The 23133-nt window shown below is 39.0% G+C and overlaps 1 protein-coding gene across 14 annotated transcripts in view; it reads left to right on the top strand.

Annotated features, from left to right (window-relative positions):
* DST (dystonin) overlaps window positions 1-23133 on the top strand; it is a 569390-nt gene that overhangs the window by 362003 nt on the left and 184254 nt on the right. For 9 of the 14 annotated variants that reach the window (XM_019520527.1, XM_019520528.1, XM_019520523.1 and 6 more), the window contains 5 exons: window positions 8398-8532; window positions 13340-13428; window positions 14079-14214; window positions 15323-21190; window positions 21409-21558. In XM_019520527.1, the coding sequence (XP_019376072.1) occupies window positions 8398-8532; window positions 13340-13428; window positions 14079-14214; window positions 15323-21190; window positions 21409-21558 (6378 nt within the window). Of the gene's footprint in view, window positions 1-1727; window positions 4521-5156; window positions 8357-8397; window positions 8533-13339; window positions 13429-14078; window positions 14215-15322; window positions 21191-21408; window positions 21559-23133 lie in introns of those variants that run through there. The other 5 variants (XM_019520529.1, XM_019520530.1, XM_019520531.1 and 2 more) reach the window with 2 other exon arrangements.

Consider the following 23133-nt stretch of genomic DNA (forward strand, 5'->3'; position numbering starts at 1 on the left):
GAGGAATGATCTTAGAGAAAATGAAAAGAATGTAGCACAGAGTAGGGTTCATGGTTTGGACAATATGTGTATCACTTTGAAAAGATAGAAGGGAGAGGATGAATTAGACCAATGCCAACAATGTGAAGATTTATTGATGGTTATAAAAATGCAAAAAAAAGGTAAAGATCAAAATACAGAAGTATCTGTAAAAGACAGTAAGATCCAGAGACTAAGCTGTGGAATCCCAGGAACTGCCCATCCATTTGGGAAAAAAGAAAAGCCAATACAAAGTAATGATAAAGATAATGCAGAGAAAAAGAATGCAGAAAGGACTGAGGTACCAGAGTTTTTCTGTTAATGCAGATCAAACTCTAATTAAAATATAATTGCCATTCAAAATCAATCAAAATCCATGGTTGAATCTCGCAGTATATCAGGGAGGAGCTGATTTAATGTTGATTGAACATAATTAAAATATATTAATCTATTACTAATCAGTTAATAATAATGCATTCAGAGAGGGTGAAACAGCAATTATTTCAGTAATTTCTAATTTATTTATGCATGTGTTAATGTCATAATATAATACTAAGGAGCACACCTCCCAGCTGATACTCTATTGTACTGAAAACAATAGTGAAAAATAAGACAACCGGACTTCATTTTTCACCCTTCATAGAACTGTAATTGGATTCTCAATTTCCGTTTCTTCAAACACCTTACATTTATTGTACCTACTGTGTATCTGGACAGTTGTTCAGGAGACCTGCTGAAGAACTGATCTAATTTAACTGCACCAGTATGTCTTTAAAGTCAGCAAGTGAAAGGGGAGAAAAAAAGAAAGAAGCTGCCTTTGCATTAGCCTGTTTGGAAATATAATTGCATAATCACATTGTGAATGCAATTAGGTAAGACTATTAAAATGCAATCCTTGTTTTATTAAAAAAAGTTTGTTTTTCCATTACACAGAAGTGTTGATTTCACTAGTAAAAGGGGTGCAGTGCACTCTTAGCTCACCTTAGCTAACATATGGTTACACACATCTAATAAAACCCCAGTGAAGACAGGGCAGTTGCAGTTTTAATATGTGTTGCTAGATTAGGTGGATTCTGTTCTCGTCTCATTGTTTATATTGACCTGCTAACATCTACAAAAAATACTACCTATTTACCTTCCCTGGGATTTTTGCCAGGTTAGCTATTGTGTCTGCACCTTTTTTTCTCAGAATGGGCACGCTCTGAAGGCAGTTTCCAAAGTTGTACTTTCTTTCTTGGAAGGGTTTCCACAGTTATGTTGTGTTGTGTTTTCCTGTGAACATGGAGCACTTTCAATTCCTTCTGTACCAAAGAAAATGCTGAACCCCTTTCTTGTGTGAGCCTTGCATATTGTGTTTTGCACATAGTCCATCCCAGATTTTTTTGTGAGCAAGAGCATATGCAAGCTGCAGTCTAACTCTTCTAATCCTTAAGTGGCTTCTGAGTGATGGTGAAAGATTCTTCAGGACTTCCTCCCTTTGTGGATTGCTTTATGATGTTTTTTCACCTTTAACTAATGGTTGCTCTCTGAAGCTCAATGAAAAAGCAGAAGGTGATGGTGGTGGGAACTGCTCATCCTTCTCTATTGAAATGCTTTATAAACACCAGTAAGTATTTTTAACTGTGCCTTTTAAAAAGTAAAAACATATTCCACTTTAGGTTATTAAGAGCAGGCTTCAATATATTTGTATGTTTTATTTTTGGTTATAGATTTTAAAGAATAAGGAAGCATCAACACAGGAGGCATACTCAGATCTGATGGAGCAACAAAGATCCACAGTTGATGAGAACAGGAAACTCATGGGAAAGATAAAAGAGCTTGAGGTCATTTTAGATGAGATGAAAAAACAAAAATTCCAGGCAGAACAAGAACTGCCCAAAGTAAAGGAAGCTGCCGAAAATGAGCTGAAAGAACAGCAAAAAAATGTGGAAGAGCTATCTGCTCAGAAAATCAAAGCAGAGCTAGAGGCAAAGCAATATCGTATGGAACTGGAGAGCCTGGCAAAAGAAAAAGCTGCTGCACAGCAAGAGTTAGACCGTGTGCGAGAGCTTACTTTTCAGGCAGAAGCTCAGAGAAGCGTACTGGAAGAAAACCTCCGAGCTTTCAGGAATCAACTGGAGGAAAGCACTGCTGCTAAGAGAAAACTTGAAGATAATCTCAGAAAGAAAGATACAAACCTTCAAGACTTAGAGCAGCAAAAGAAAGATTTAATGGAAGAACTGAGGAAGAAAACAGAAGGGGAGGAAGGTCTTGTGAAGATAATAAAGCAAATGGAAAAAGATCTTGAGTTTGAAGGGAATCTAGAAGTAAAGAAACTCCCAGAAAAAGAGACATATAATACTAGAAGGCAAGTACTTGAAGGTGGATACTCTTTAGTTAAAGAAAGTGTGCTGAAAACTTGTACATCTGTGCATGACAGGTCTAATAGAATTGAGCCTGAAATTACAGGTTTCCAGAAAAAACAAGAAACAAGGAAAGTAGAGGAGCTTAAACAGCAGATCAGTGAGCTAACTGTTGCAAACAAGAAGGCCGAAAAAAGCATTAAAGATCTCAAATATGAACTGAATGCTCTTGAACTTCAAAAAACGTCCTCAGAAGAAAAGGTCCATTTACTAAAAGAGAAATTAGATGATGCTAACACTGCACTTAAAAGTCTAAAAATTGAGTTGGAACAGAAAGATCAGGTAGAGCAAGGATATTTGCAGCAGTTAAAAGAACTTGATAAGCAGCTGCACAAAACTACAAGTAAAGCTGAAGAGGTAATGCAGGAGGCCATAGATCTTAAAAAAGTTAACATGAATTATCAAGAAGAGCTGAAATCTCTTCAGCAGGAAAAGGCACAATTAAAAAAGGAAGCAGAGGAGTTGACTCGGTCACAGACAAAAACAGAAATCACTATCCAGCATTTAAATTCACAAATCAAATGTATCCAGAAAGAGAAGTTGGTTGCTGAACAAAGAACACAGTCATGCAAAGGAGAAGCAAATAATCTGCAAGAACAGTACAAGAAAATCCAGGAAGAGTTGCTTCAGAAAACAAGAGCAGAGAATGAAAATCAACATCAGATTCAAATGCTGAAAAATAAGCTGGCTGAAAGTAATCAGTTGGCAGAAACACTGAAACAGAAAGTCGAGGAGCTTAGTATATGGAACACTGAAACCAAAATTATGATGAAACAAATAAAGTCTGAGTCAGAGAAGGCAGGTCTAGAGAAACAAGCTATCCAGAGAAAAAATGAAACATTAAAAACCTTAGCAGATGGTTTCAAAGAGCAGCTACGTACCACAAATGAACAGTTGCACAAACAGACAATAATTGAACAAGACTTCATATGTAAAGTCAAAAGGCTAGAAGATGACCTAATAAAAACAAAAGCCTTAGCCAGTGAGTATAAGCAGAAGTGTGATAAGCAGTGTGCTTCCACCCTGAGCACTGAAATGGAAATGAAAAATCTAAATGCCCAACTGAATTCTTTAACTATGGAAAAGAGGTTGAGTGACCAGAAAATAGAACTGCAGCAAGCTCATATACAAGAGCTAAACAGTAAATTGAAAAAGTTGCAAGATGAATTCCATCAAAAGACTCTAGATGAGCAAACGGCACGCAAAAAGATGTCTCTGTTTCAGGAAGAATCCATTAAGTTTAAACACTCTGCAGAGGAATTTAGAAAAAAACTTGAAAAATTACTGGAGTCCCATAGCATCACTGAAAAAGATATTTCTGGTATAAAACTGGAATGCATTGCTCTTCAGCAAGAAAAAAAAATGTCTCAGGAGAATATGAAATTGTACAAGATGCAAATTGAAGATCTACAGGAAAGACTTCAAAAGTGTCGTGAACAGCTGCAGCAGGGAAAGCTTGCTGAAATGGATTATCATCAGAAATGCCGAAAACTTGAAGAAGAGTTAGAGGTACAGAAGCGTATGATCGAGAGTTTAAAACAGAAAACAGATCCACACATAAAGGACCGTGAACACCAGTTCATCCTGTTTCAGCCTGAAGTTCAGCAAAATAATAACATCAAGGATTCTACATTCAAATTGGACTCTGAGAGGAAGGGAAATGAGTTTAATTACCTGGGAGAGACTTCACTCAGAGATTTTGAACAAATGCATCAGTGTGCAAATATCACTTCTCCTTTGTTAAGAAAGAAACAGGAGAGACAAGCTGAAATAAACATTGCAGGTTTTAAATCTGATCAATTAAGAGAAAAAAACTTGCACATGAGCACAGATGATAAAATGCCAAAAGACCTGCAGTTTCAGTTATCAAGAATAAACCAGCCGTTAGAGAATGATACAAACCAACAGTCTTTTACAGAGTATGTTTCTGAAACAAGCACACAGTTCCAGATAACTTTTGATAAAACAGACTCGGTGGGAGGAATATCAGAAATGGACATAATAAAAGACAGAAATCATCACTTGTCCAGACAAAGTATTACACATGAAGAGAACATGAATCATGAACTGGGATTAGGAAAGCTTATAAAACCTTTGGAGGTATATTCTACATTTTGTGAATATTATATACCTTGCTGGTGCTGGTGTTTTTGTTTTTGTTTTGTTTTGTTTTTTAAACTATTCTTATCATCACTGTCCTTTATTTCTGTTCTACACTTTTTGTTAATACTTGGATGTTTTCTGTTATACTTTTCTTACTTTAGTGTACAGGACCTGTTCATGCTTAAATTAGAATAACAAAGACTAAAATATAAATGCATATTTGTAATTGATACAGTTAAATATATGTTATACTAAAATACCTTTGTTTTTTTAAAGGTTTATATACATTATAGAAATTCACATAAAATTATACTCATTTATGGTTAGAAAATGAATTGGGTAATATTTAAGTTCAGTAACAAGCACAAAAGAAATTTCTACCATGCTCTTCTGTCACACCCTCATAAATACATCCTATTTAAATAAATATTTGGAGTGTACATATACATTTCACAATTCTAGCTTTCTGTATTTCTATGCTATCTATGGTAATAAAATTTCTTGCTGCTTATTTCTGGTGTTCATTCTTGCCATTGCATCTTTCTGGTGGTGGAGTTGAAATTGATACATGTTACATGCAGAAAATGTTCTCCAGATTTTCTACTCATGGTGTCAAAAAATTCCTGTTTACAGATAGTGAAGAGCGAGCAATATAACATGCATGTTGAAGTTACAACATTAAAACAAGAAAATGACAAGAATCTTGGTAATGAAGACAGGATGTTTGATGGCTACAAAACATCTGAAGGGTTTAGGAGAGAAGATTTTGCAAAGATGAGTTCTTTCTTAGATGAAAAGATTTTGAAGGACGTTGATAACATTCATTATGGATATTCTTCTGGGGAAGATGATATTAAATTTCATGGTCTTCGACGTGATGTAACTGCCAGGCAGTTGGTTGAGGTTAAACTTTTGGACAGGAACATAGTTGAACAGCTCTGTTCTGGGCAGAAATCTATTGATGAGGTTCAGAGAAGTCTTGACAAATTTTTAACAAAACCTACTGCAATAGCTGGCCTATACATTGAATCTAGCAAAGAAAGAATCCCTTTTGCTTTAGCAGTAAAGAAAAGAATCATTGCAAAAACATTGGCAATGACATTCTTAGAAGCCCAGGCAGCCACTGGTTTCATCATTGATCCCACAACAGGTCAGAAATACTCTGTTGATGACTCAATCATTAGGGGCCTTGTAGATAATGAATTCAAAGGTAGATTAATTGAGGCAGAGAAAGCAGTTTTAGGATATTATTGTTCTGGTAAAATAATGTCTGTGTTTCAAGCTATAGAAGCTAGACTTTTGGAAAGACAAAAAGGCAAAAATATCCTTGAAGTCCAGATTGCATGTGGGGGAGTCATTGACCCTGTAAGAAGTGTTCGTGTTCCTCCAGAACTTGCAGTGCAGCTAGGCTTGCTAAGTAATACAGTTTTAAAATTTATACATGAACCATCTAGTAACACAAAATGTTTTCATAATCCAAATAACAGACAAGCCATGTACTACAAGGATTTGTTGAAAGTGTGTTTGTTTGATGTAGATAGTAAATGTTTCCTGCTTCCAGTTGGTGACCGAAAAATTAGTACCCAATCAGCAGAAAAAGGTCATAAAATTTCTGTGATAGACATCAAAACTGGAGCAGAAATGACTTCCTATGAAGCATATCAAAAGAATTTTATTGATAAAAATACATATATTGAGTTGTCAGAACAGGAGTTTAACTGGAAAGAGTCTACCACTTTTGATTCCCATGCAAACTCTTTTCTTTTGTTGACTGATCTCAAAACTGGTTTGCAGTTTAATATTGATGATGCTCTAGCACAGGGTGCAATTGACAGAACATTAGTCAATAAATATAAGGAAGGTGTCATCTCAGCTAATGAGCTTGGTGATATTTTGGTGAGCAGTATGCAACTAAATAAAGATTTGAACAGTCCTATTGCAGGATTTTGGCTTTCTGACAGTAATGAAAGAATTCCAGTTTTAAAAGCCTCACGCAGAAACTTGGTGGATAGAGTTACTGCTCTTAGGTGTCTAGAAGCTCAGGCCAGTACAGGGGGCATAATTGATCCACTTACTGGAAAAAAGTACAGTGTTTCAGAAGCTTTGCAAAGGGAGCTAATTGATGATACTTGTGCTACACAAATTCAGCAGTGTGAACTAGTCTTTACGGGTATCATTCATCCAGTAACAAACAAAATTATGTCAGCTGTTGAAGCTATGAATGTAAATGTCCTAAACAAAGAAATGGGCGTTCGCTGTTTGGAGTATCAGTACTTGACTGGTGGACTGATAGATCCAAAATCTCATTCCAGGTTGTCAGTGGAAGATGCTATCAAGAATGGCATTATTGATGCTATCACTGCCACAAAAATGAAGGATGACAAGTATTTTGTCAAAGCTATAACATGCCCCAAAACAAAGAAGAAGTTGACTTACAAAGAGGCCTTAGAAAAAGCTGTTTTTGATTGTCACACAGGTTTACGATTATTGGAAGCAGCTGAGCCCATTAAGACAGGGATTTCTAGTCTCTACTATATTTCAAAGTAGCGCACTGGTTTTGGTACTCCACAGATTCTAATTGTCCATTAGTCACTCTGGGGAACATTATGGCTACATATTATCTAATGTAGCCGTCATAAGAGACTATCAAATGAATTAATGTGAAGTGAAATTGGAAATTGGTATTAAGTCCTGTTGTGTTCAAAGGATTATTTTAGGTTAAGTTAGGAAAAATTCCTGTTGAGTACAAAATGGAAGCTATGTTGGCAGTAGATTCTTACATCATTATTTTCAAGTATTAATTACATCATTATTTTCAAGTATTAATACTGGAGTTAATGCAGTTATGCCCATAGAAAGCAGTTACATAGAACCAGACCTGTACTGTATTTAAGAGCAGAAGACTAGTGCCAATTTTTACGAATAATACATGTTGTATTTACAGTATCCTGTCAAATAATGCTGGCTTGATTATCATCACAAACTGCTCTCAATAATTTTTTAAAAGATCCCTCCACTATTTTATTTTACAAATGGATCTGAATATGTTTAGACTACAATCCTATGACATTTTCTTATGAATAACTTCACTCACATGTAGTATAGGGAAATGTAGGTAGACTTCTCATAAGCATGAATTTTCAGTGATTTTAAGGAACATGTTTGTAATTAGCTTTTTAAGTGCTTGGACTTTTTTCTAATTTTTTTCATTTTCTCTTGTACTACAGGAAAGTGTTTGAACACTTTTTTAAGTACTGAAAAGTTTTAGGCTACCCTAAGACTGGTTAAAAATCATATATTACTCGGCACAAACCGTACATCTATAATATATTTATTGTGGAAAAATGGTAACTTTTCCATCATTATTTTTTAATTTTTCCTGCTTTTAAGTTGTGAAAACATTTGTTTTTCCTCCTATTTGGAACTTAGTAACCTGTCTAAATGTAGTTCGTAGTATGATACCTGATACTGACTGTATGCATATAAGGCTAATGCAAAGGCAGCAATTCAAAGCTTTTCTAAATATAAGCATTGTTTAGATTTTAATTACTAAGTAGTGGCTGGGAGGTTGTGCTGTTTCTGTCATATCTGTAACATGGGGTGTGCAACATATGACTATGTTTCGTAGGTATTGCAATCTCTGCAAATGTTTTGGACAAATCAGTCTATTTATGTCTTCAGTTTTATGTCATGTTTTTTTCCTAACATAAAGGTTACACAGTAACGCATGAGGTAAAATAAAAAAAAACAAAAAACCTTAGCTGCTTTTTGGTAATACTCATATTGTGACAGGACAATGATTCTGTGGCTATTGAAATTGAACTTCTCAACCATTTAAATAAATGTATTTTTTACAATCCACATTACCTACCAGAAGTCAATGGACGAGGAAAAGAAAGAGCATGTTGAAAAGGCTGGGGATTTACTGAAATGGGTGTCAAACCTAAGCAAGACGCTCAGCAAAGAAGAAGGAGAAAAGGCTGAAAAGGCAGACTTGCCTAAGCAGCAGGTACCCACACATTTGTTTGGTAAAGCACCACTTCTTTGGTTTGGCTTCATGTCTTGCAGAAGGATTACTCTAAATATTTTTGGTTTCACAAAAGCAGCACTTATAATACCAGAAAAATGTGATTTCAAATTTGCTTCCGAGGGAAACATTTTCAAAGGTTTGAAATTAATTTAGCTAGTACCACCACAGTATGTTTTAATGCCCCCCCCCAAACTCTGTGAACCTGACAGCTACACATCCGACTTGAGTAGTTCTTGGTCTCTTCTGCTTCCAGTGAAGAAGGAATGAAAGGGAAGAAGGAATAGGTCCTAGGCCAGAGTTCATTTTCTTTTCATTTAATTAAAAATGTTTTGAAATGGAAAAGATAAGGACTACTTTTCTTGGTAAGTCACTGAAGGGTGAAGTTTCTTTTTCTGTGATAAAAAATAGAATACTGCAGATGGGCACATCTGCATGTCACCATACATCACCGTAGTGACACACTGCGTTGCTGTATGATGCTCTACAGTAATGTAGCAATCATGCAAGTCTACATGTGATCAACAGCTACCTCGCCATAATGGCACGCTTCTCCATTTTAGTGTGCCACTCTAACAAAGTAGTGGCGAAAATTAACTGTGCGCTGTGCACACAGTGCAGTAACAACATCACTTTAGGGCAACATGTAGACATGCCCTGTAATGACAAGGAGTACTTTACTTCATGGTGAAAAGCAGTACTACAGAAAAGTGTCAGGGATTATAGTGGACCACAAGCTGACTGAGTTAACACTGTTCTGTTATTACCAGAATGGGTTATAGACATTGAAAGTTAGAGTTTCTCATCTTGCTTTCAAGCCCCTGCATACTACAAAGGGAAGGAAATACAGAGAAAAGAAATACGGAAGGGATCTGATGGGGTCTTTTCTTACCACCAGTTGATCTTTGTGAAGGAGACTGCAGTCAGTTGCTTTTTTGCATTTTCTTTTCTATCTCTGTTGGGTCACAAAAACAGTACCTGTTACCTGGTTAACACACCAGAGAGAGACATCGAGGGCCTTGTTACACAAGACACTCAGCACTTGTTACGTTTAGATTGTAATAAACAGTACAACTTGGGAAGCAGTCACATGTCAGTGCTCACTATGATCTGAATTCAGACTATTACCACATCAGTCTTGAATCAGCTCCAGTGTGATCCAAGGGCAGAGACCAAAAATTAGCTGATTTTTGGTCTCAGCCCTGGGATTGTATTGGAGCCAGTGTGAGACTTCAGTATAACCAAAAATCTCAGCCTGGGAACCCACTAGTTTCAGTTGAAGACTTCTTTGAGGTTCTGGGGCTGGGTCCCACAGTCAGTGGATTGTGGGTCCTAGCTCTGGGACTGCAAATTGATCATGTTATCTCCATAGAGCAGCCCATGCTAAGGCAACACACTACTTAATATAACTGGGGGATATTCCTCCCTCAAAGAGGTATAACCATACTACAATGTGATCAAACTTAGCATGTCATGGACTTTTGTGTGTCAAGCAACTTCTATTTAAATTAAAATACTGGAGCTTAATGGTTAATGCTAAATGGTGTGAGACCTCTTTCTCTCCTACCTATAGATTAAGAAGCAAACCGTTACCTCAGGCTGACCTCTGAGCAAACACTGCCTTTTTATTGACAACTAAAGTATTTCTATCCAGAATCAGCCAGAGGTACCACCTTGGGGTCTGTTTTCTAGACCCTCTTAACAGCATCAACTCACTTCTTTGCCCCTTTGTCCACATATACTCATTTTTCGCAAGTAACATCTGAACTTAAATGTTGACTATAGAAGGGTGTTCTCTACTGTTTTTATGGCCTACTGTCTGCCTCTCTCCATCCATACTCCCATGAAAGATCATCACTGAAGCCGGAGGTGCTCATTCACTTTACAGATGTAATTAGCTGTTTGAGCCTAAAGTCAGGTGGAAGGTAGGGCAGGGTAGTACCTTAGAGATTTAACTGGTGCAGAGGCATGAGCTTTCATAGGCAATAACTTACCTTGTCAGGTGTCAGGAAGTCACTTTATGAGGAATAGAGAAAAAGGTGTTTTTTGATGGAACTGGAACACTGAAAGAATTATGAACATTATTGCTGGCAACCTGTCCTAGCTAACTAGAATCCAAGATAACGAGCTTGCTAAGTAATAAGTGGCTGTTATCATATGCCTTTTTCTGCATACAACATAAAATTAACATTGTGCTTGCAGGTTTTTAGCCAGGTTTCTCTGGCCATTGTAGATAAGGACATACTGTGTTATAAGAATGTTGGAGCTTATATATTACACTCCAGTGCAGTTGTTACACATGAATCCCTGCCCCACCGATCACAGATATAGTCTCTTTAGAGACTTCCACTTTTTGCAGGCCTCAAAGACCTTCATGCAAGTTCTGTAGTAAACATCCTGGTGCCCTCACTGGTTGGATCAGAAAGATACTCAAGCAGGCAGGCTATACTGTTTCATTTCTGTGGGACAAATAGTGTAGTACTAGGCTGTAGAGTACCAGGTTCACTTTTATTATTTTGGAATCAATTTGGAAATTTCTGAGCTTTAGTGGTGGGACTTTCAAAACAACTCAGCATTGTCCTAGTCTACTTCCAATAAAGGTAGTAGTGAAGGTCATTGACAGAATTTGGCTGGTGCAAATCACTTTAGAATAGGGGTGTCAAACTCACTGAGTTGGTGAGACAGATCTGGACTACGGGGCTTCTCTCAGTTTGGACAACCTGCCTCTGGATCTGGCCTATGGGACTTCTCACTGCAGCTCCAAGACAGCCACTGCATCAACATGGCCATTATACCAGTGTTAACATCACTACCCTACTACTGATTTGCAGGTCAAGCAACACTCCGAAGTTGGAAAAATTGCAGTAAGTAAGCCCCATGGATCTGGAGGTGATTTGTTAGGCCAGAGAAAAGCCCCACAAACCTGATGACCTACTTCCATGGGCCTGATCTGCAATACCCCTACTTTAGGAGGTCCTAGTCACCATTAATAACTATAATCCCCATACAGTTTTGGGTGCTTGTGTGCTTTGTAAGCCATAGCCTATATATTTATGGAGGTTACAGAGGCGTACCATCCTGGAGGCACTGTGACCTTATAGGCCCAGTGATGCACAAGCACTGAGAGATAGCACAGCAGAAGACACTGTTTGACTATATACTTTGAAGGTTGTAACCCCGTGTTCCAGCTCAGCTCTGATCTGCTGTCTTGAGAGGAAAAGGGATTTGGATTTTTGCCCTGCCCCTCCCTATCCCCATTTATGTAGCTGCTGCCAATGCTAGGTTCTTGATAATTGCCGTGAGAGTGCAATAAATGGCCTGATGCTGGCTGAAAAGAAGGACTGTGTATAAAGGTGCTTGCACCTTATACCCCAATGCAGACATGTGGAAAACTGGCCAGAATATCATCTTTTATTTTCAGTTTAATAGGGTTTGATGCAAAGTATTTCTTGGTTCATCAGGACTCAAAGACAGTTCTTTCCTCTGGTGTGAGTTCTGGAAGTTTGTTCTAGGACGTTAGTAGAGGATAGCAAACAAATTCCTCTCCAGCTTAGTTGACGATATAAAAGTAAATGACACACCTAGTGATTAAACAGAAGTCATCTTTGGAGTGGCATCAGCCGTGCCAGGATGGATGCATCTTAGCACAGCTGATCAGTTTCATTGGTGTCTACAGACATCACTCAGGACTGTTGTCCCATAGGGTTGGGCCCTGCCACTCCAAGGGGCTGAAGGACTATGGCCCTAGGTACCACATCCCAATTCAGGGTGCACAGCTACAAGCAGGGGAACTCCCATGAGGGGTTCCACCAACTTGGGATATGGCAGCATGATATGTGCATTATGAGAATTCCCTACAGGACAATTCCTAGGGTACGCATCTGCAGGTGTGGAGGGGGGAACTCCCTTGTGGGTTTCTTCTGTCTGTGCTTGCAGACCACTTCCCAACCTGTGGCACACTAGCATGAAACTCATGTCTGCAGGGAATTCCTGGTACATGTTTCACAGTGCAGCTCTCTGGGGCTTCCCCTGCCTGCACATGCAGGCCCTGGGAATCCCACGGCAGAATCAGGTTCCTGAAATCCCAAAAGTGCCTTCTGAGGGCTGCCTGGACTCTTGTGCCATGAAAAGTTAAGACAAACTATTATTACAACTTGTCCCAGCCAGAATTTAGGGTATTTGTGGCACAAGGGGCATGGACATCTGATCAAGTTTTGTGCCACTGTAAAAAAACTGATGGTGGCACAAAGATGACATCTGCTTACAGCTCTACTGGTGTTTTCAAAAATATCTGTTAAAATCTACTTTACCTCTGGGCTCCTGTAAATACATACATCATAACTTTGACTTTTATCATGTGGTATGTCAATTTCCGAGTTTTTCTTTAGGTCATAATTTTTGTCATCCTGAGAACAAGCTATGGAGCAAGACACTTCCATGATATCTTTCTAATTGCAGCTTTATGGGGAATATGGCTTTATATGATTTATTATTACATTATTTTAAAATATTCATTTTAAAATAAAGGGAGTTTGGCTTTTCTAATACATTTCCATGACAAGTAGCTTAATGTTTTGTGCAGCGCTTTACATTCTTAAGTGAAAATGCCCAGTCCTAATTATAGTACCTACAGGGAAATAACCAGAGTTTGCCAGATAAGATGCACTGGTATTTATACTGTAATAGACTATTTTGTTACCAGTGGAAAAGTGTATTTTGGATGTTTTTCTTATCTCTTATTACAGTGTATTCATAGTGAAAACCTGAATGTGTTTGGTTTATTTTTCAGATTTCCATGGATGAAATAACAGCCAAGAAAGAACAAATAGCTGAGGCTTTGCAGACTACACAGTCATTTTTGGCAAAACACAGTGACAAGTATGTTAATTTTTATCACCCCATTCTCTGATATTGTAAATGAAACAGAAGTGAGTTTTTTTTACAAGGAACAGACCAATATTTTTATGTTAGTTTGAACAAATTTTGTTTTACATGCCTGTATACCATTTTATTTCTATTTTTTTTCCCATTTAAAAAAGAGCTTGATTAGGTGAATATATCCTTGATTAGGTAACAAAACAAATAGAAACACTTTTTATAGCACCTTTAAAACTTTTTCTTAAAAGCTTTTTATAGCAGCATTTATCTGAAGGATTTCAAAATACTTTGAAGTTTTAGCAAACTAATTTAGGATATTATTAAAGCATGTGCTGTGGTATCTCATAATGCTTGCTATTGAAGTTAACTCATATTGGCTTGATTGGTGATCAGTGAACAGTTAGAGGCACATACTATATTTGTAATCCCAGAATGCCCCAAGGAAGTTGCATTTTTCTCAAAGGAGTTTGTTTTTAATTGTATTTGTTGATTGCAGGCAACTCCCTTATAATGCATATTAATAATTAGTCTAAAAAAACAAGGCGGTATCTGCTCTCATTTTTAAACAATCACATAATGCGTTTCTCATCACCCACTAAACCTTTTCAGTTCTATGAGTAATTGTTCCCTTACATTTAATTTTTTCATAGAATGACGGGTGAAGAGAAAAATGAAATAGAAAAACAAGTGAAATCCTTGCAGGAAGGCTACAACTTACTATCTAATGAAGCTTTGAAACAACTGCAGGAGGTCCAATATTTGAGTGATGAAAAGATGGAGGAAAAGGTAATAATGCAGAAAACTTTGTATTGTATTCCCATCTGAAATATGTTGCTTCTTTTACTTTTGCTGCATGGTTATGGACAGTATATAAACACTTAAAGAAGAAATTGCATTTGATTGTATGTATCAGGATGCTGTAATATGAATTAAATGACTGCAGTTTGTATAGTATAATAAGTAGTTTTATGTGTGCATACAAACATTCTGTTCATCAGAATTTGTGCAAAGAGTCTTAATACAGTGTGCCTTGCATGATGAGATAAAGCAAATCATTCATCACTTAACTCTTCTCTTAAAAGTCATCCTCTGACTGCTATATAAGTATGTGTTTGTGCTGCAAAAATATGACACTATAAAATAACATGGGTTAATTTCTACTTTATACTCTCCCAAATATATTCTAGACGATAAGTAATGGTCCAGTTTTTCTTTAAATTCTAATTGGGTATGTAGATGAGGGCATGCACAATAATGAAATATTGCAAATACATTTATGAATGGATCTGAATCTTAAATACAGAATTTGAATTCTGTCAAAAATGTATTTCAAAGGTATGTGTGCATATACATGTAGAAGCAATGTCTTGTGTAATTAGTTTAGAATAATATTATCAAACTGATTACATGCTTTCCATGCCAACTAGTTACAGTATACGGGTGCTATAATATTGATTCCACATTATTGGGTGTCTGTGTAAAAGTGCTGTATGCTGTAAACATGAATAGCATGGATGTTTTGTATCACATACTGTTTCTGATTATTCTAACCTTTCACAGACACGTAGAGCATGAAAATTTTCCTTCCAGGTATATGTCCTACTTGCTCACTATACAATCATCTATTCTGTTGTCTTTCACTAACCCTATTTATGTATGCAAAGCATAGGTTTTCAATTCACAGATGCATGTTGATTTTAAATCTTTTATCACATCGTGTGCTGTTGATTCACTGACATAGATCACTTGCGCATTTGAGCTGCTAACATTCACAGCATTGCTCCAGTCCTGGTAAGTAGATGATTTTATGCTTAGCATGTATTCAAAAGCCAAAAAAAAGTTTAATATGTACCATCCACAAAAATCTAAACACTTCTTTTATATCCCTTTTTAGGTGGATAACGTCATTGCTGGTATCATTGATCAAACTACCGGAGAAATCCTTTCAGTCTTTCAGGCTGTTCTGAAAGGTCTAATAGACTATGATACTGGAATTAGGTTGCTTGAGAATCAACTGATTCTATCTGGCCTAATTTCACCAGAATTAGGTCTGTCTTTTGATCTTGAAGAAGCTAAAGCACGTGAACTTATTGATGAACAGACTCTACAGCAACTGCAAGAATTAAGTAATGCTAAAAAAATTATTTCAGAGTTATCATTCATAAATATTCCAGTTATATATGCTTTAGATCAAGGTATAATTTCAGAGTCTTTGGCTATTAAAATTCTTGAGAATCAGCTTTCTACTGGGTATCTGATTGTGCCAGGTAGTGGAGACCACTTAACACTGCACAAAGCTTTCCAGAAGAACCTGATTTCTCCAGCACTGTTTTCAAAGCTTTTGGAAAGACAAGATACCTACAAAGATCTCATAGACCCCAACACTGCAGAAAAGATTTCTCTTGAGGAGCTGATTCAGAGAAGCATAATTCATGAAGAAACAGGGTTACGACTTCTACCTGTGAAATCACTAGAAAAAGGTAGAATCACACTAAAATGTGGGAGGAAGATTACTATTTTGAGAGCAGCCCATGAAGGACTCATTGACCGTGAAACTATGTTCAGGTTGCTGGGGGCACAGCTGCTCTCTGGAGGTATAATTGAACCTGACTCAGGGCAAAGAATGACGGTGGAAGAAGCCATGAAAGAAGGAGTGATAGATCAGGATGTTGCTTCTGGGATTCTGACCTACCAGGTTCAAACTGGAGGAATCTTCTGCTCAAATTCAGCCAAACGCTTAACTGTAGATGAAGCTATACAGTGCAACCTAATATCATCTACCAGTGCACTGTTGATACTAGAAGCAAAGAGAGGCTTTGTTGGCCTCATCTGGCCTCATACTGGTGAAATATTCCCAGTATCCACATCTTTGCATCAAGGAATGATAACAAGTGAGCTGGCCTACAAAATATTAAATGGCAGACAGAAAATAGCTGCACTCTATATTCCAGAGACTTGTGAAGTACTCAGTCTGGATAATGCTGCACAATTAGGGATAATAGATGGTAGTACTGTGAATGTTTTGAACCAAGTGATCTTACCTGATAAAATGCCTAACATGGAAGATTTAGAGTCTTCTTGTAAAAATGTTGTGAGATGGTTATCATCCTATGAATTTCAGCCACCTGTATTTCATGATCATGAGCAAGAACAAGAAGAGTCTGGTACTAAAGAGCCTATACTTCATAGTTCAGAGCATGCCAAAAAGTTATTCATGTCATATCTGATGATAAATAGTTATATGGATGCAAACACTGGGCAGAGACTCCTGTTGTATGATGGAGAACTAGATGAAGCTGTCAGCATGCTGTTGGAAGGTGGTGATACTGTGTACAGTACTGATGTGGCAGAAGGAGGATTCACTGGCACATGCATAAATTCAAAAGGAATAGATCTGAAGCAATCTAGAAATGTTATGTTCAGTAATGTCACAAGGAATGTCTTGATTGCGCATAATGATACACAGAACACTTTCAGTGACAGTAACATAAAGCAATCTGAAGAAAATATTCAGAATGATAAATGTTCCCAGGAAAATGATTTCTGCAATAGAGCAGATTATTTTAATGCTAATGGTTTTGAACAGTCTGAACATACAGAGAACATATTTTTAGATGAACCTGGAGAAAAACCTGGAAGTATAGTAGGTAGCACTCAAAACTCTGAAAAGGAAAATGCAATCAAAAGTTTTCAGGAGTATCCTGAACAGAAACAAATGGAACTGTGTAAGCTTATACATCAGCAGCCAAACTCTGGAAATATTGAAGGGCATCCTCTAAGTAACTCACAAACCAATCTTATTTCAACAGGAGATAAAAACAAAATTAGCATATCAGATGAAAGAGAATCCACGGGTAGGGAAAAAGAGACTTGTAAAACGTTAGAAAATGTATTGGGTGTGAACGACTTGACAAGTTATAGTGAAGTCAGTACAGTAGAAAAAAGCAGTGATATTACTTATGGTCAGGAGAACAATTCAACATGTAGGCCTTACCTTTTGCAGCTTGCTGATACAAGTATGTTAATTGGTAAAGATAAGAGAAAAGATGATGTTCACTGCAGTCCCAGTTTATTTGGAAATGTTGACATTGGAAAGAGACTTTCTGGAGAACTTCATGGTGAAGAATTAGTGAATCAATTTGTTTGTTATGATTATGAGCATGGCACACCACAGTCTGGAGATAATGAATATGGTGAGCTACTGGCAGACAGCTATACTGACACACTTGGCAAGCCATTCCTAGAAAACTATAGTGAAGAGCATTGTGGACCATCACTAGAAAACTGTACTGAGCCACAAAGCAGGTTAACCCTGGAGGTTCATACCAATTCATATTATGGATTACCCTTGGGGGATCATACTGATGGCCTCTGGAAGCTACCTTTGGAAGAAAATAGAGATGTTCATTGCAGGACTCTGTTGGAAGACAGTATTGATATACATGGTGGTCAGCCTCTGGGAGGCAGTATCGACATGGTTGGTGGGCATCTGGTAGAGGACAACAGTGTTACATATAGCAACTTAATTCTGGGAGGTAGTGCGTGTAAACCTTGTGCTCTACCAGTGGGAGGGAATGAAGGCATCCTTCAGTTTGAAACTGACCACTTGCAGCATCAATATGAGAGCAAAACTTGCAACTCTCCTCAGTTTGCTGATGCTTATGACATGCCTCAGATTGATGATGAGGATGCCTATGACACTTCTCAGGCTGATGATGACGATGATGCCTATGACACTCCTCAGGTTTCAGACTATGATTCCTCTGACACTCCTGAAGATGAGGATGAGTATGATACCTCACAGCTTGAAGATGATGATACCCCAGAGCCCAAGGACATTCCTTTAGGTGTCCAGGAAGAAATAGATGTTGTAATATGCATGAGAGAAGAAAGAAATTCTTTGCAAGTAGAAGTAGCTGATACTGGAGGAAGCATACAGTGCTCAGATGAAGTAAATCATCCAGATACACTTGAAAGTATAAATCTGGGCTCAGAAGGTGCCAGAATGTTGGAGACAATCCCTGAAGAAGAAATAGAAAGTACATGGACCTTGGAAAAGAAAGGGCAGAAACCAGAAATTACTTCAGAAAGTGAAGAAAGTGTGGAGAGCAACCTTAGTTCCTTACTAAAGCTGTATGAAGATGAAGTTGAAGGAGATAGAAGTGCGGAATATGAAATGAAAACAGAGAGTGACTCTATTGAGGATAATTATGAACAAATACAAGAGGAAGAGGAAGATTATGATTATATGGATTATGCTTATGATAGTTATGACACTGACACTGGTGATGATGAAGTAACGGCTATTTATTACTCACAGCATCTTGATAAAAACACTGGTGACCAGTTCCTTGCCCCTTCAAAAGAAACTGAAGATAGGAAAAAATGCAATCAGAATATTGATACCCTGGATCATTATCATCCTTTAAAACCCATGGCAGATGATACTATTTTCCAGTTAGAATCCAATATTGAAAATAGTTCTGGTGAGGACAGTTTTGATCTTACAGATAAAAACAAAGGAGACATACAGAAAGAAATTGAAAGTCCTTATGAGGATTTTGTAGAAAGTAAACAAACATTAGAAGATGTCGCTGCAAGCCTTCAATCTGGAAATTGCCCGGGCACTGAATGGGTGTCATTTAGTAGTGAAGAAAGTAATGCCACACTGCATAAAACTCATGTGTCTGGGATTGGTCTGAATGAAGCAACTGTAATAAACTCTGTGCCTATTTGTGCATCACAATCTACTTGTAGTAAGCTAATTACTAATGATAATAAAAATATTCAAATAGAAGATCTACTACCTGAACACAGCATAAGTAAAAATAACAATATCTTATCAAAGGCATATTCAGATCATGGCCAAAGACAGAAGCCAGAGGATAGCATTCTTGCTGAAGAGCAAATAATAAATAAGGTGACCTGCATAGAACGTTTTAGGATAGATTCTTCCCAAATGGATGATAAAACCCTCAGGCCTGTGTCTTATATAAACAATAGTGATAGTCCATATTCAGTTACTGACCCAATACAAACAATCACAAATGAGAAACCTGGTCAAAGGGAAAAAGGTTTTGAAATGTCTAAACAAAATGCAAATATAGTTAATATTCTAAAAGACAGCCATGTTGCAGAATTAAGTAAAAGTCCCATTCATATGGAAAACCTCGGAGAAATATTTGATGCATCTGTTATTAAAACAGGCACTGAATGTGCTGTTATGAATGAAGACAAAGTAAGTATTGGTCAAGACTCAGTTGATGCTAGGTCAGGACATTACAATGTGTTAGATACTGTGGAACCAGAAACTGAGGAAGAGTTTGATCTTTCCTCTTATTTAAAACAATGTGCAAAAAGTATAACAATAAAAAAGATGTCAGAACTGGATGGGACTGACTCTTGTTACTTTGAGCAAGGTTTCACTGGGGAAAATGCTGTTCAGAATGCAAAACACTTAGTGAAAGCTGACAGCATAACTGATAGTGGGGGAACTCATTCAAACAAATTAAACTCAGAAACTGAGACTCCTCTCCTGATAGTTACGGTAAAATCAAAGGAAGTTAATGTTATCAAAGAAAAAGGAACTGTTATTTATCAAAAAGCTGACAATGCTCTTAAAGATATTTCCGATAGCAACATTCTATGTGGCCATGAATTTGCCTTGAAGAAAGTTAACATGTTAGGAGGTACTGAGAATACCCAAGAACCAGGGGACAGTGAAACCATGTGTCCTGAGAAACACATACATACAACAAATTTTTCAGCTGGATGTTTGGATAATATAAGTGATAGCTTTGGCAATAGTGCATGGGAGGAATACGAAACATTGGTTTGTCACAGCAGTGGAAAAATCATTAAGGGAGAGAATGACTTAACCAATGAAACAATGTTCTTTGAAAATGGTATCAGGAAAGAAATGACAGTTGAGTCACTGCAGAAAGAAATGGTTTTCTTGGAAGACCCCCAAGCAGAGGAAGGTATTTCACATTCCCCTGAAGTATCTGACTTATTAATTGAAGATTTAAAAAATATTTTAAAAAACAAGTTGAAAGTCGGCAAGCAAGAAGGCGAACCTTTAAATTACTCTGACACAAAAAATTTAATGCAAAACGTACTTAAAATGATTGGTGACACACACCTGGGGAATGAGACTTCCAGTGAGTCAAATATCAAGCCAGAAAATGATGAAATTAGATCTTCATTGGCAGCTGGTCCACCATGCATACAGTCAGAGGATTATGACAGTATTCCATTATTTTGGCGTGACAACAGAAGCCCTGACCTGCTTCGTGATATACTAAAGCCAGACTCCTACAAGCAGGAGATGGATAGTCCATCTGAAACAATGAATGAACAGTCCCAAAATGAGAGAGACGAAGAAATAAAAGGTACTGTCCCTAAACTTATTACTTCTCAACTTGAACAAATTTTCCAAATCCCACCCAGAGATGAATGTTCATATAGGTTTGAGAAGATTATGAGAGATTTGACAAAGGAGTTATTTACCAGCTCCCAGGCTGCTGATGCCTCCAAAGGTGATAAGTATGAAGGCAAAGCAAAGGAGCTTTGTCCTTTTTTCTCAACAGAACTGTCAAAATTTGGACTGGAAACTCTAACAGGAAGCCCACTGGAACACAACACAGCTGTTGCTCTGAAAAATGACCAGCAGCCCGAGAAGTCAAGCAGCCCTCCCAAAAGCTTTCCTGAGGATGTTCTTAAAATTAAAGAAGCTGATCCACAAGATGAACACACTGACAAGGTGAGTAAAAATGGACTGTTATACATTTATACAATTATACATTCCATTTTAAAGGAATCACATGTTAAATATGGGAAAGCATTACTGAGCCAGGAAAAAGAACACTAAAGTGATAAATATAAAACAAATTGTAATGAAATAAATTTTTATATTTCTTTATTCCTTAATTTTATGCATGTTGTTTAGATAATATTTCTTCTTTTTTAAAACATTTTCAGTTGATCAGTGGAGTACAGCTGTGTTTAAAGTACACTAAGAAACTGCAACACCATTTGACAGTGGTTCAGGATATGAAATTCCACTTAGATAATCAGCAGCCTATTAGTAACAACTTGGAAATGCTGAAATCCCAACTTGAACAATTAGAGGTAAGAGTGTTATATTGCTTATTTCTAAGGTGCACGAAGTAGCATTTGGACACCTTGGGTGCGTCTAGACAAGTGTGCATGTGCCTCTTGCAGCGTGTCAAAGCCTTTCAAGATGCTGCAAGAGGCACATGCAATAACAAAAAAAATACCCTGGGCAAAAAAGTGTGAAAAAAAAAATCCATGAGGCAACTGGGGCCTTGAGTCCTCCATAGAGACACTCTGGCAGCCAGCCAGGGAGTTTCTATGGCTGGTCCTTGCCCCACTGCTGAAGCATGCTGCCTGCCCATGCGAGGCAAGCAGTGATGCAGGCTGCAGGGATCTGGACCCAGATTCATGCCAGGTAAGTAAATGGGGGGGACTGGAGGAGGGGAAAGGGAACCAATGGGGGGGGGCATGACTGGCTCGAGCCCTCACTCGCTGATTGCCCCCCCTGCCTGGTCCCTGCTCTCCGATTGCCCCCCCACCCATCCCCATCCCTGATCAGCCCCCCAGCCAGCTCCAGCAGTCTTGGACTCAACCCATGCCACCCCCAAAAAAACTCACAGTCACCAGTAGTAGCAGCAGCCGTCGGGGTCACTGGGGCCTCCTGGCAGAGGCCCCCTGCACAGCACGAGGAAGTGGGGGGGCAGCGTGGACTGGTGCAAGCCACCTGGCACCAGTACTGCCACTGCCCCATCTCGCGGGTGCAGCCTGGATCGGCAGGGTGCCATGTGCCTCTGTGTGCTGTCAGGCAGGTGGGGCCACTGTGGCTGTCACCCTCTTCACACCGCTCAGCTTGAGTGGCCCCAGCTGCCTGATAGCATGCAGAGCCATGCGATGCCCTGCCAACCCGGGCCACACCTGTGCAATGGGGCAGTGCCAGTGCCAGGTGGCTGGGGCCAGTCTCCGCTCCCCCCTGCTGTGTGGGGGGAGCTCTGTCAGGAGGCCCCAGTGACCCCCTGTTGGGGGGCTCTAGGCCCCTGTTGGGTGGCTGCACCCTCTTGGGGGGCTGTGGGCCCCATTGGGGGACTGTAGCCCCATGCAGGAGCAGTCCATGAGCTGTGAGGGGGGGCTGCTTACAAAGTCTACTGGCCCCCACCACAGGGCCCACATACCCCACACCTGGCCCCATCCCCCGCTGGCTTTCCCAGCTCCCCTGATAGCTGCCCCATCCAGCCCCATCACCTGCTTGCTCCCCCAGCCCTCCCAGTCACTTCGCCACCTGGTCCCAGCCCCCAGTCGCTACCCTGCCCAGCCCCAGCATCACTCAAAAAACCCCTACCCACACCGCACAGTCACCGGCTGTAGCAATGGCTGTCATGGCCGCTGGGACCTCATGGAAGAGTCCTCCTGCATGGCAGGGGGCAGCGGGGAGCAGCCCCAGCTGCCTGGCACCTGTGCTGTCGCTGTCAGACCACGTGGATGCAGCGCAGCTTGGCAGGGCGCCGCACACTGGGAGCTCAGGGCTGCTAGGGCTGAGCGGTGCTGGGCTCCGAGTGACAGCTGGAGCCGCCCCGAGCTTCCAGACGGTACGTGGTGCCTTGCGGTACCTCATGGCGCCCTTCCGAGCCACGCAACACCGGCGTGATCTGACAG

The sequence above is a fragment of the Gavialis gangeticus genome, unplaced genomic scaffold (assembly GCF_001723915.1).
Source record: "Gavialis gangeticus isolate Ggan-Ray unplaced genomic scaffold, GavGan_comp1, whole genome shotgun sequence".
Lineage (NCBI taxonomy): Eukaryota > Metazoa > Chordata > Crocodylia > Gavialidae > Gavialis > Gavialis gangeticus.